This window comes from Lepisma saccharinum, chromosome 10 (genome assembly GCF_977018435.1).
Source record: "Lepisma saccharinum chromosome 10, izLepSacc3.1, whole genome shotgun sequence".
In the NCBI taxonomy this organism is placed as follows: domain Eukaryota; kingdom Metazoa; phylum Arthropoda; class Insecta; order Zygentoma; family Lepismatidae; genus Lepisma; species Lepisma saccharinum.
The window spans coordinates 86,180,826-86,195,790 of record NC_139238.1 but is presented as its reverse complement, the minus strand read 5'-3'; the positions used below and the strand labels follow the sequence as shown (position 1 = coordinate 86,195,790).

General features: G+C 35.9%; 1 protein-coding gene across 2 annotated transcripts in view; it reads left to right on the top strand.

Moving 5' to 3' along the window:
* The window catches only part of Serinc (serine incorporator TMS1), a 50,897-nt gene that overhangs the window by 29,472 nt on the left and 6,460 nt on the right, over positions 1 to 14,965 (top strand). The window contains exons 7-8 of one of the 2 annotated variants that reach the window (XM_083130077.1): positions 2,434 to 2,637; positions 8,923 to 8,961. In XM_083130077.1, the coding sequence (XP_082986203.1) occupies positions 2,434 to 2,637; positions 8,923 to 8,961 (243 nt within the window). The remainder of the gene's footprint in view (positions 1 to 2,433; positions 2,638 to 8,922; positions 8,962 to 14,965) is intronic. The other variant, XM_083130078.1, reaches the window with a different exon arrangement.

Sequence of the window (14,965 nt, the reverse complement as noted above, 5' to 3'; positions counted from 1 at the left end):
ACAAAAATGAAGATATATCTTACTATGATAAGACCAGTGGTTACATATGCTGCTGAAACCTGGACCCTAACACAGAAGGATAGAAACAAATTAAGTATATTTGAGAGACAAATTTTAAGGAAGATCTTTGGCCCGGTACAGATAGAATATGATGTATGGAGAATAAGAAATAATGTGGAACTAGAAAAATTAATCAATGGTGCAGACATTATACGATATATCAAAAGTCAAAGAATTAAGTGGTTAGGCCACATACAAAGAATGGATAACATGAGAACTATAAAACGTATACTAGAATGGAAACCTATGGGAAGGCGACCAATTGGAAGACCTAGGATGAGATGGATTGAAGATGTATGCGAATATTTAAAGATTCTCAAAGTTAGAAATTGGAAAGAAATGGCAAAGAAGAGGAAAGATTGGAATGATTTGTCTGAGAAAGCTAAAACCCACAAAGGGTTGTGATGCTAATGGAAGAAGAAGAAGTTTAACTTATGGAATAAGTTCAACATATAAGTGATTTAAAAAAAGTTTTGGAAAATTCTACGACTACAGTGGAGTCGCCGTATCAACCGGTGTCCATTCACAGCGCAGAATGGTTATTTGGACAGTCCTGTTTCCCTGCTGGCTACTTTGGGGAGGAGGGATGTATTTTAATGTTGCAGCTTCTTGCCAAGCAGTAGACCTAATTGGTTGTTTGACCACAAGTTTCTTGGTAGGTAAATGCAGCAACAGAGGGTCACTTCTATATAGGCTGTCCCCACCCTGGCTACAATGACAAGTGCACTGTAGGAATGGTGGCTCACTTGTTTTATTTATGACTTCAACTTTCTACAGATTTACTTCAATAAAATGTTCCTTGTGAGCTAAATATTGTAAGAGGGGGGGATGGAATATGGCATATCCCTGGGTGGGTACACTACCTTTTATTTGAAATATGTCCAACAGATAAGATCTCTGGATTAAAAAAATATCCTCAAAATGTAGTCCTTTGAATTAAATTAATCTGTCTCCCAGGGATGCCCATTTGCAGATTATGCTAGATGTTACCATTATGCTAGGGTTGGCATCATTGCATATGTGATGTGCTGTTTCCACTTTCCTTCTAAAATACAATGCTAATTTAATTGATCACTATTTGGTTAGCTTTTTTATGCATTTATTTTTTCAATTTGGTCAGTTACTTCATCAATTTTGACCCATTGAATAGTTTACACCTTTGGATACTGAAAAACTAAATATGCTGACCAAGGCAGTAATATATTTTATTAAAAACATAAACTAACGTAACGTTTCAACCTTCTAGCAAGGTCTTCTTCAGACTCTGTATCAAGTACAAAAGTAACCAGATACAACAAAAGGGCATTATATATACACAAAGATTACTCCCTCCAGACTATTTAGAAAGTTGTTTGGAACTTTCTAGCAGATGACTTTCACTTGCCAACTTTACTTTCACCTAAAAGGCTAAACACAATTACTTCCATATAGAATGTGGTTGGACTTTTAATCTCATGCTTTTTTCCCTTCATTTTTTTTCCTTCTCCTCTCCTCTTTCTCTCTTGTCCTTTCCACTCTGTCCAACATCTTCTTCTCCCTCCCTCCCATCTTAGGAATAGCGAGGAATGCTAACAAGAAAAAGGAAAACAGAGAAGAGGAAGAGCAAGGGATTATCTACGAAGTGAAATGTAAAGAATGTCAGAGTGTGTACATAGGAGAAACGAAAAAAAGGCTGAAAGACAGGTTAAAACAACATAGGGATGATGTACGACTTAAGAGAGAGAGAAATGCAATATTTAAACACACGAGAGAAACAGGACAGGACATAGAGTGGGATGGGGCTAAGCAGATAGGAAGGGAGAAGAGAATGCTAGTGAGAAAATGGAAGGAAGCCAAGGAAATAGAGAAGAAAGGTGAAGAAGACACAATGAACTGGAATGGGGGACTGAAGTTAAACAAAGAATGGAAGAAGATGTTGGAAAGAGTGGAAAGCACAAGAGAGAAAGAGGAGAGGAGAAGGAAGAAAAATGAAGGGAAAAGAGCGTGAGATTAAAAGTCCAACCACATTCTATATGGAAGTAATTGTGTTTAGCCTTTTAGATGAAAGTAAAGTTGGCAATTGAAAGTCATCTGCTAGAAAGTTCCAAACAACTTTCTAAATAGTCTGGAGGGAGTAATGTTTGTGTATATATAATGCCCTTTTGTTGTATCTGGTTACTTTTGTACTTGATACAGAGTCTGAAGAAGACCTTGCTAGAAGGTTGAAACGTTACGTTAGTTTATGTTTTTAATAAAATAAATTACTGCCTTGGTCAGCATATTTAGTTTTTCATAATCATGGAAACAAGGCTTAATGGTGTTACTTTGGATACTGTGCAATCTCCTCTGTACTTTAATGACATAATCTCAATTTTTTCTGCATCTGTTCCCCAGACAAAACTTGCAATCCAGGAATATCTGGCATCATTCATATTGATGATGGGAAGGGATCATCTGGACCAGGCTTGGATAAGCAGAGCATCATCGGATTGATTCTGTGGTTGGCTTGCGTCCTGTACTCAAGTATCCGGTCGACTACTGCATCGTCCTCTCGTAAGATGACTCTCGGCAATTCTGTGCTAATGAAGGAAGGTACAGGTGGGTGTCCTTGAGCAGTGCTAAGAAATTATGTGTTGTTGGTATCAAGTAGTTGTAATTATTGTATTTTGTTAGTAATGCCTTGTGCTTTAGTTATTTCATGTCACTTGACCATCTTAAGTTATTTAGGATCATGAGTTCAAAGAAGTTCATTCGTACCTGTTCATTTCAGGAATTTTAAAACTGTCTTCAACGATTCCAAATGTTAGACACAGAATTATAATGTAACCATTCTTTTAACCTGTGGCGCAACAGCCCATGACCTACTGACTGCCAGCCTCACTGCAGGCTGAAATCTCAGGAGAAAAGTTGTTAGCTTCCCCCAGGAGACTCAAACCTGCGCACATGCCATAGCCAGAGCAGAAATATGATGCCTTAAACCACACGGCCATGGTGCGAGATAAACGTAACCATTCAGAACTAAAAAACTTTCATTCGAAATTTGGTAACGGTTGCGATTTTTTAATATTTTTTACAATCTTTCATAGGAGGTAGACGAAGTAATGCAGAATTGTAGAAATGATTGTTACAATAAATTTGAGCCTTGGTGAAAGTAATTACCACTGTTTAGAATTTGGAAAGTGCAATTTATAGGCACTATAAGTATATAGATCTTGCTCAAGATAGGGACAGATGGAAGGCCTGTGTTGCTGCAGCCATGAACCTTCGGGTTTAAGAAGGCTAGAGAGTTAGTTTAGTTAGTTAGTTAGTTAGTCAATTTATAGGCGAAAAACAAGATGTAAAAGGTACCTGACACAAGCGTACACACTTCCCATCGATAATACATATTTCATTCATAGAAGGAAGAGAAAGTATCACAGAATAGTGGAAATGATTGTGAAAGTAAACTTGAAGCTTTCTAAAAGTAATTAGCACTGTTTGCAGTTCCGTAAAGTCCTATTTATCAGCAAAAAGATGATGTCAAAGGTACCTTAACACAAATATCCCCACTTTCCATCGACAAGACATTCCTCAGACTACTGCTGACATGAGGCTGGGAGGGGTGTCCTGCTTGAGACTAGCACCAACATGATGAGATGTTCAAAACATTTAGGGAAATTATTTGTAATGCTAAGAGCCCTAAACCTGCCTGCCTAACCTAACCATGAAAGCATGTAGATATGTTATTTGAATACTAAGAACCCCAAACCTGACTTGTCTAACCTAATTACAAAATCCCTTCACCCATCTCACATGACCTAGATGGCAGCAGCAGTCCATAACCAAGACAACAGTAAACAAATGGCTGGTTGCAAGAGAAGACCATGTAGGAGTATACGGAAGTGAAAAACAATTATCAAGTAAACATGCATTATGTAATCGCTAAAACTCGAAAGTATTTGTCAACAGACATAAGTGGAAATGAAACCATGTAAAACATGTCTGTGTACCATGATGAAATTTAAATGAAACAGTGAACTTGGGCCTCCATTTTTTTAAAAAAATGAATATAAAAAAATGTTTCAATTTGTGGCATGCTGCATGATTCACTGGAATGTGATTGGATGAAGGGATGGAACTGTATAATGCATTACTCTATTGTTATTAGCTGATAATGACATCAGTGTATCTGTAAATTGCCATAGTTTGTAAATGAGTCAAAATATTCTTTATTATTTTATATAGGACTTCAGCTTTTTATAGATATATATATAAAAATATGTTTTCTTTCTTGTGAAAAATAAGTGCATAGTGAACTAAATATATTTTGCAAAAAACTCAGAAAGATGACTATAATCGACTAACAGTTGAATAGGTCAGAAAATAAAAGAAGAAGAATAAGTTCCAATTTTGTTAATTACACTACAGTAACATTTTAAACCTTTATTTATTTTATAATATTATCAGTCATATGCAGTCCCATTGTCTATCTTAAAAATTGTATCTAATACAATGCTACTTGCTTAATTAACAGTAACCTATAACCTATTGCATTCTATGCACATGAGCTTTACAATAATCATGGCAGTTGTCCACATTGTCATACTAACCACAATAAAATAGTAATAAGAACATACTAGCACCATTTAATAACCAATCCAGGTATGTCATTCATTATTATTTTTTTACGGGCATAAGGTGAAGATAGTGTCAATAATGTAGTAATATGTTTTGATATTTTTACAATGAAAGGGCCTCCGTGATGGCGTAGCGGTAACGTTGTTCGGGTCCCAGGTTTGATACCCGGTGGAAGCACATGTGGTTCAGATCCCACTTTAAACTGTAGGTCCAGTCCCAATTAGCCTAGCAGTGCTTAAAGTGGACTTAAAAATCAATTTTTTAACAAAAGAAAAGGGTGTAATAAACTTATTGTTTCGGTGTCACAAAATTTATTCAGATTGCAATCACTTGCAGTCAAGATGTTTGCCCACTAATCAGTACATTTATAAAGGTACTTCCAAGAAAGAAGTAGACATAATGCAATTGTAAGGAACGATTTTGTTTGTCATGTTTACTATCACGTTATTTTCAATGTAGACTTTATTACTTGGCTAGAAATGTAATGTTCTTTCGGTAAAGTGTGGAACCTTCATAATACACTTTATATAAAAATGACGTTAAAAACTGTACTTACGTATGCGAGTATGTTGTTCCTATTTTCCTTTCTTTAGAACTACGTTTCGGAGATTAACTATCCCCTTCTTCAAGTTCGTATGAAAAAACTAGGTACTTAGCATAGTACCACATCGAAATGTAATAAAAGGATTGTGGACAAGGGTTGGTGTGGATACATTTAAAATATTACGTCCTCACCCAGACGTATATTGTCCACAATCCTTTTATTACATTTCGACATGGTACTATGCTAACTACCTAGTTTTTTCATTCGAACCTGAAGAAGGGGATAGTTAATCTCTGAAACATAGTTCTAAAGATAGAAAAATAGGAACAACATACTCGCATATGTAAGTACAGTTTTTAACGTTAAATTTTTTAACGTCATTTTATATTCTGGAATTGTGAGTAATATGCACCAAACCTACAAAATGCTATAATACACTTTGAGCCCTGAAACTAAATTATGAAGGGTGTTCAAGTGAAACTGGGACTTTCAGTTTTTTCAGAACAATCGAACATATTTGGACATCTAGAAAACACTTTTATCGTTCTTTAGATGTTTATGAAAATACTCCACAAGAAGCAGCAGATAATCTAAACACCACATCAAAATACAGTAGAACCTCGATTGTACGTTTTTCAGGGGACCAAGCTGAAAGAACTTAAAATGTGGGAAAATGTAAAACCGAGGAACCTTTTATAGCATTTTGCTCTGTAGGGACCATGAATATTGAATGTATAATGAGGGAAAACGTTAAACTGGCAAATGTAAAATCTGTGTTCCACTGTATGTATTAGTAACTTTATTGATGGAAAAGTGTACATTATAGCATGAACCTGGAACCTTTTGAATAGTGTGTTGAAGTGACAATTTTACACATAGTTTTCAGTTGGTAATTTCAATTGACTGTGCCTACCAAAAGATGGTTACTTTTTAGTAGAGTGTTAATCAGATTTACTGTGTGTCTCACTATCCCTCTTTTCCTGTTTGTTCTTTATCAGAGGGGGAGGGGTGATGAAGGGAGGGTGCTGTTATTTTTTACTATTTGTGTTTCTGCAGTTTTATTTCACTTTCTTGATGCACAGTTTGTATTGCTATCGCACTTCTTTGACACACATCATCACACATTGCTTTCTTCAGGTCAAATATTGAATTTACCGAAGTTCTTAAACACAAGTTAATGAAGGGTTTTCATAAAGAATGGTGGGGTTTTATAGGTGTAAACTGAATCGTTAGGAAGACCTGTTGTCCAAGTTTGAGATGTGTTCATATAGTCTTTCAGCATATTCACTCTTGGTTACACTGCACAGATGCATACAGTAATCAAATTCCTGCCATATCTGATGAAGCATATCTGGTGTTAGTGCATTTCTTAATTTCCCACAAAGAATTGTGAAACTTAATTCTCAGTAGTGCATCCTTCTGAAATCAGGTACATAGCTGCAGTGTGACAAGATTTGGACACCTTGAATTGGAGCACACAGAATGCCTTCTGCCAAGTGGTCAGTCTGGAAACTGGCCCTGCAGTGAGCATAAATGAATTGTCAGCAAGGCATCCAAAACTTGGACAGCTGCCTCTCCTAATGATTCAGCTTACACCAGTGGAAGGTAGTGAAGAACCCTGTTATTCACTTACGGAACCCAACCATTCTTTTATGAATACCCTGCCCATTAAGGATGTACTGATCTGGAATTTTTGCCCATGTGAATAAAAGTACCAAAGTTAATAACAAATATGCTACTGATCAGATATAAAATTGTAAACCTGGCTTTTAAGATCCTGGATGATTTTGTGTATGCAATGGGCTTAATGCAGTAGGCTTTGTTTTGAAAAATAATCTGGATATTTAGACATTCACATCAGTAAGGGGTAGACCTTTATACTAGGACTGCTGGAAAAGTTTCTGCAATCAATATGAAAAAAGACATGTAAAATTCTGGGAATGCCTTTATTGTTTTTCAAAGTATTCACCCTTAAGATCGATACACTTTTGCATACGCTCAAACCAATTTTGAAAGCATTTTTTCCACTCTGAAGCTGATATCTGAGAAACCGCTGTTCAGAATGCGTCAACATCTGCTACAGGCGACACAAATCGCTCACCTTGCATCTTATTTTTCATGTGTGGGAACAAAAAGAAGTCATTAGGTGATAAATCAGGTGAGTACGGACAATGAGTCATTAATTCAACATTTTTACTGGACAAAAAATCAACGGTTTGGTGTGCTGAGTGAGAACTGACGTTGTTGTGGTGGAGAATAGTGTGACGATTTTGGTTTGTTTTACGCAATTCATTGATGACCTCTGGCAAACAAATTGTTGTATACCACTCAGCATATACAGTCCTTCAATCTTCAAAAGCTATTGTTCGCACATGTCCGGTATAAGCGAAGAAACGAGCAATAATTTGCTTGGCAGCACTCCTCGAACGAACAACTTTTTCGGCCCACTTTGAAACACCCAAACAGTGGATTGCTGTTTAGTTTCTGGTTTGTATGAATAGATCCAAGTTTTGACCCCTGTAACGATGTAGTACACCAAATTTGACTTGCCTCGGTTGAAATTTTTGAACATTTCTTTACACCAATTTACACGAGCCAGTTTTTGAGCTTCAATCAAGGTGTGTGGAACCCAATGGCTTGAAAGTTTTCGTACGTTCAGATGACCATGCAAAATCGTATGTATTGCTGTCATGTGAATGTTCAAGGATGCCTGAAGCTCACGGTATGTCAAATGCCGATCTCTCTCAATCATTTCACGCACAGCATCAACATTACTGGCAACAACAGACGTGGATGGACGACCTTCATGAAATTCATCACCGAGAAATGTGCGACCATGCTGGAATTTGGAAAATCAATTGTACACAGTCCTATTTGATGGTGCTTCATCCCCAACCAAATTAAGTTGCTCAATGCATTGTTTCGGTGTTAAACTACATTTGAAATCATAAAAAATCATTGCTCGAAAGTTCACGAGAAATTTTCATTTCTCACACGAGACTACTACTTCAAACTGCTGTGAAAAATAAATGAATAGGCTTAAACAAACAATCAAAGATAATTTAAACATAAAAAAGGTATATTCTTCCGATTTTTATAATAGCGAAACACTAGCACCACTGTTGGTGGTAGTTTGCAGAAACTTTTCCAGCAACCCTCGTATTTATAAAAATAATAACAAGATTTCAGCATTTTGCATTAAGTTAGAAAAATCAGATGGGTAAAAGTATTGGCAATTTTACCAATATGTCGATATCAACCAGTACTGAACAATCTGTCTGATCCCTATATGATAATGAATCACATAGGAAATAAATAAACAACATCTTTAAAGACTGTTACTGTTCATCCCAAACTCATAAAATGACAATTGTAAAATATGCGAACCACATTGCTGAGTTGAGATTAGGGAGACTATAATGTGAAAAAATGTTAAATTTGGATTCCACTGTCACAGATTTAAAATTTTACTTGAAGATAGTATGTCTGAACCATTGACAATCAAACTGCTTGTTTTCACATAATTTTGTATCTTATCAATTCCAAAGTTAAATAGCAGAGTGCACAATTAAAACAATGAAAGATCTTTCAGGGAATATTTTGTTTTAAAATTACATGTACAGTTGTGAAAATAAATACGTACTTGCCCATAAGATTTTAACTCCGTAATTTCTGGTTAGATTAAATAGATTTTGACAGTTTCTTTCTCTGTATTTCTTCAGCCAGGAACAACCAGGACCCACCACTGGTTGATAATGAAGGTACGATATTTCTCCTTTGCTTCTAATGGCTTTTTTTAGAGTGTGTGTGTGTGTGTGTTACACTGTGTTTGTGCGTGAGTTCATTTAGTTTGTGCTTCGTAGCGTTAGATAATGATGATGGGACCGCATATGGTTGTGCCTGCTTGCATTTTTTATTATTGTTATTATTTTAGCATAATACTATGGTTTGCTAGCTATAGAGCAATTATGTATAGTCAAACTCAAATGTTTATGAATATTTGGTTAAGAAATTACTTGTAAGGGTTTTCTCCTAGGATTGTAGTAATAGAAACAAACCTCTGTATCCATATGATTTTTACTTGTTCCAAAAACACTTAAAAATGTACACTAAGATCTACCAAATCCAACCTGATGGCAAAGGAGGAGCATCGTTGCCTTGTAACCAAGGGATTCAGAGTTCAATACCCGGTGGAAGTACATAGTGGTTTGGATCCAACTTTATAAACTGTAGGTCCAGTCTCGATTAGCCTATACATGCAAAACAAACTAATGTGCACGCACTCGCACACATTCAAAGTAGACATTGCTGCTTCAAATACAAAAGTCCAGTCAAGTTATCTTAATAGTTTCCCTGTTATTAATGTTCAAAGAGTGTAAACTTTATTTTGGGACACACTGCAGTTGTAGACCAGCAGCCAACTAATGCAAATACATCCGGACCAGCATGCCCCACCAGTACAAATTGTTCTCGACCAGCACTCAGCAATTCACCAGTACAAGCTGTTAAGTTTGAATGAGTGAATTAATTAATAAGTTTTTAAATCCACTTGATGCACAGGAAGAGTAATCGGGACTGGACCTCTCAGGAGAAAAGTTGTTATGCTTCCCCCAGGAGACTCGAATCTACACACATCCCATAGCCGGAGCCCAAAGCATGATGCCTTAGACCGCATGTACACAGTGCGGGACTACACATATGTTTAAATAGATTAATTGCCCACATGACTTGGTATGGAAACCCTGGAAAGGTCAGGGAATTTGTTTTTTATTATTATTATTATTATTTATGAAATTGTAGACACCCTGCCAGTGGACGTTGTAAACTTAATGAATGCAAAGATCAGGGGGCTTCCGTCGTTTGGTACAACTTAGGATGGAGGTTACCATGTTTTGAAACATCCCACGTATCTAGGGTGACCATACATCCCGTTTGGACCAGGACAGTCCCGGTTGTCCCATCCATATATTTAAAAAGCCACTATTTGTCCCGTTTTATAAAAGTCTATGTAGTAACCTTGAAAACTAAGTCTAAATTTCAGAGACATTTTTCATGATAAAAAAAATGTTTTGTGTGTGTTCCGTTATTTGGAGAGCAGTGAATAAGCATACAGTTCCTTTACAGAATTGCAACAAGAATTTGAATTTCCTGCATCTTGACACAAACTTAAAAAACAAATCTAGAGTTGTGTGTCTGAAATGTGGGGTAAGTTTTTTGGGGAGATTAAGCAGTTGATAAAGAATAAAGCTTCTCTCAAGAAGATTGGTTCTTCTGCTAAATACTTCTGGCATTACTCAGAAAGGATGAGAAACGCTATGTAAGTCATACCGAGATCATAATTAATACCTTTTGAAAATGGGAGATGATATTTCATTTACTGTTTATGATGGATGATATTTCATTTACTGTTTATGATGTATCTTTTATGTGATACATCCTTTAATAAATAATAACAATTTTATGATTCTTCAGGAGGGAGGAGGGGGACAGTAAACTGATCTCCTTGGGATGTCCCATTTTTGGGTCAAAATATTATGGTCACCCTACGCATATCCAATACCTGCTTTTGCACAATTTTTTCTATTTTCCCTTCGTTGCAGGGGAGACTAGAAAGTGTTCCTTCCCTCGATGCAAGCGCAAACCTAGAACCATTCCTTCAACCCATGATGAGGCTTGTCCTAAAAAAAGCAAACTAACAAACGAGAATGTTTTAATTAAAGACAAATTCAGAAAGAAGAAAAAGAAAGGTGGTTATGTAGTACATGTATTCTAAATAGAAGAAATGGTAGTGTAGCGCTAGAGAGTGCCTTTGTGTAGAAAGGGTAGAGTCGGTAACTACAGTGTGTACAGTAATGTTCCTGCTGTGGTGTTTGTTTTATTTCCTTGACTTTATATTAGGGCTGAGCCAATACTGATGCTAATGTATCAGTATCAGCCAATACCAGTGTTATCAGTATCAAAGTATCGGTTGACATTTATTTACTAATACCGGTCAATACTTTTCCGGAATTTTGTTCTTTCACTAACTCATGGTCCACGCCGTGCAACACTTTTGCAGGGTCTAATTGTCCACGATGTAATGCAAAATTTTGAAGTTTCTTTTCATTTTGCACTAGTTTTGTGTTAAAACTTAATTTTGTTATAACATGTAATTTAGTATTCTGATGTACCATATTTGCAGGCATATAAAACACATTTTTCCTTTAGAAATAGATCTGAAAAACAGGGTGTGTCTTATATGCCAATACTCAGTTTTCGATTACCTTCATTTCTGGAAATTATCTCTGTTCTAAGTTAGACCATTTCTTTCTTTCTTAGTCACAAAGGAGATTAAAATTTATTCTTTCCTACTTACATTAGGTAAATTATTTGTTGAAAGTAGACCTAAATATTACTATATTTGAAATACTGTAAATTACGTATAAATTCAGTGATAAAGCTTTTTCCTCGAAAAATGTGTATGAAAAAGGGAGTGAATCCTATACACCGGCAAATACTCTAATTCTCAAATATAGGGTGAGGCAGTCAAAGAGGAAGATTTAAAAAATTCACAAAAAATAGAGAAAGCAAATATTAGTTAATTTTTGGACATGAATGTACTGTACACTAGTTGAAATTGCTAGTGAACCTTAAAAATATGTTCATTTTTTTAAATATGGTGTCGGTAAGATGGCATCCTTGGTTTTGCACTGCACACATTGTCGGAGTCTCAGAGTAAATCCGTCCATGACGTTGCGAGAGGCAGTGAAACGGTAAGATTTCAGGAATGGCTGGTGGGCATGGTTGGGGGTTATGAGAGTGAGGGGCGTGACCTTGAGCAGCGGTAATACGCTGACTGTAAACGCTGGACGTTATGCTGACATATTGGTAACCTTTTTTCTACCTGTCCTTGATGACTATGACCCAGATGAAGAAACACTCTTCCAGTAAGATGGTGCAACTAGCCATACTGCCAGAGTGTATGGATGTGCTTAAACTCGCATTTCATGGTCGTCTCATCAGCACATTGGGCGATATTCCGTAGCTTGCCCGTTCACCCGATTTGGCAGCTCTTGACTTTTTTTCCTTTGGGGTTACCTCAAATCCAAAGTATTCAAGGACAACCTTCGCAAGTTCAAGTTCTGTTGAAAAGAAATTTATGTGCATCCCTTTTCACAAGGGATTCTCACATAAAATTGCCAAAATTTTTAGAAGTTTTAATTTCAAAATTGTTTTTAGATCACAAAGAAGTTTGGAATGTACATTTAATGAATTCAAAATGAGAAACACTACCAGATGTGGAAACCACAGGAATATATAATATAAGTTGTTCATGTTCAATAAGATGGCACAAACACTATTTGGACATTATAAATCTAAACCCAAGAACAGGTTTGTCAGCTCACATCATCGAAGAGAAGCATTTGATTAAAAAGAGAAGGGTTTTAAAAAGATTGACGGGAAACATAGAGTTGAATGTCTGGGAAGCTTCGTTCATTGCAGAAGAACACTGGAATAAATTAAATAATGAAAATGGTAACATAGATCCAGTATGGAGTTTGTAAGCCACCATCTTTAAAATTTAATGTAACAGAAAACATCAAAAGACTTTGTGAAAACAATGATAAATTTGAATTACCTGATAATATTTGGGATTCATAATTTTAATTTTAAAGAAAAAATGTGATCAAATTTTTTTTATCTGAAATAAAATTAAAACAGACTGCTTCTTTTCACAGTTAAGTTGCTATATTACATCAATCAGGGTTGCTACGCGACTGGAAAACCTGGAAAACAGGGAAAAGTCAGGGAATTTGGTTGGTCAGGGAATAGTCAGGGAATTTGGCATATTTTCTGGAATTTACGTGCATTTTGGAGTTGCAGGAGAACCAGTTACAAAATGAACGAACGGTTCATTTCCACTTCTGAGTTCGGTTCTTGTGATTCCAGTCTCCCCAAAAGATTCAGTTCAGAAACTTGTTTCTCTCCTCATTATGACTTCTAGTCTGTTACGTACAAAATTATGGTTCCTTCGCATTTCGATTCTATATTTATTCATTCTCGGATCTAGGTTCTTGGATCCGTTCATTGTGCAACTCGTTCTTGTGAACGTGTTCAAGACCGGAATTTGGAGAGGCGTGAGATATTTCCTTAGAGAACAAGCTACTCAAGACAAAACCTACGTACCAGCCATCCTCAGAATTTCTTGCGGAAAAAATGTTGCTTTAGCTTTGTGTGTGGTGAGGAAATTTCCTTTCTTCAAGAACACACCCGTTCGGAACCCTTTCCCTTTAATACGTGAAGCGGAGCAGGTTGTTGTTCGGACAGTTCATTGGTTTTGGATCTGCAATAAAGCTCTGGATGGGTGCGGACGCCGAGTAAAAACAAAGGGACTCACTACTTCGTTCCCCCCGTGAACCCGTTCTGTGAATTTGAGTCCTTCGTTTGCAACCCGTTCAGAAGCAACCTGATCAACTAGTTCATTTGCTCGTTGTCATAGTTTTTACATTGCAGATGTGTTACACCCGAGAAATTAGTGATTTTATGCAGTATCAGTGACGTCATTATTCGAATATGCACGTGTTTTGTGCATGTAGAACGAATGTATTTTTTAAAAACTGGTGCGAAATAGAGGAATTAAACGTACGCTGGTTAGGTTAGGAATGTTGGTTTGATGCGTATAGTAATTTTACGTATTGTTTGCGTGTAGAATGAAATTATGCTGAAAAGTGGTGAAAATGAGCCCAAGTTCCTTTTGTTTTATTACGATTTCATCATGCTACAAATGCAACTTTTACATGGTTCGATTTCGATTTATGTCTGTTCACACATACTGCAGAGTTTTAGCGATTACTCAAGATTTTTTCAATATATGCTTTTGTGGTTAGGTTAGGAATGTCAGGTTTGGTTGTCTTAGAATTAAAATAAAGACCCTGAATGCACTCTACTAAGGTTCCGATTTATTTCTACATTCATTCCCACTAGTTTACGATACTTACTGTTGCTTGTCAACCGGAGAATACCTTGTCCGTGGGAAGCGTGTATGATTGAGTAAGGTCATTTTGAAGTTTTTTTTTCAACATAAATAACTTTTTCGAATTCAAATAGTGCTCATTATTTTAAGGAAGGTTCAAATTTTGTTTCACAATGATTGCCAAAATTCTATGATAATTAGTCTTCCTGCTAGGAAAATTTGAAAAAAAAATCATAAAACATTCGGAATTGTTACCTTTTAATAGACAGATTTCGATGTTTTTCGTAATATAAAATTGGTTCCATCATGTGGAAAACTCAAATAATGGAGATATTTGATTCCAAAGAATGGCCCGCGTATATATATTTTTTTAGGTGTATGGTTGGTCACTGGCCCCATTCAAGTTCTGAATTTCCGTAATATGTACTATTTTCAATAAATTAAAAAATATAATCATTAAACTTAATGCATATTTTCTAAAGGTACATGAACTAATTTTCTGTTGTTTCTCATTTGTATTGATATAGGCTAATTGAGGTTGTACGTATACAGGTTACATTGTAAAGCTTTGATATATGCCACATTTTTTTATTGATTTTTTTATACCACCTTAATTGTAATGACTTAGTGAAAATGGGGAAGTACAATAGTTATTTATTTTTTCATTGAATAGCATTATTTTAATCACTTGGTATATTTTCAGCTAATAACTGTGTATATTAATATTCATAATAATTAACGTGCCTCCATATTTAATTGAAAAACATGAGGTTCAAAAGCAAAAATCATGACGACAAACATGTCTGGAAAAA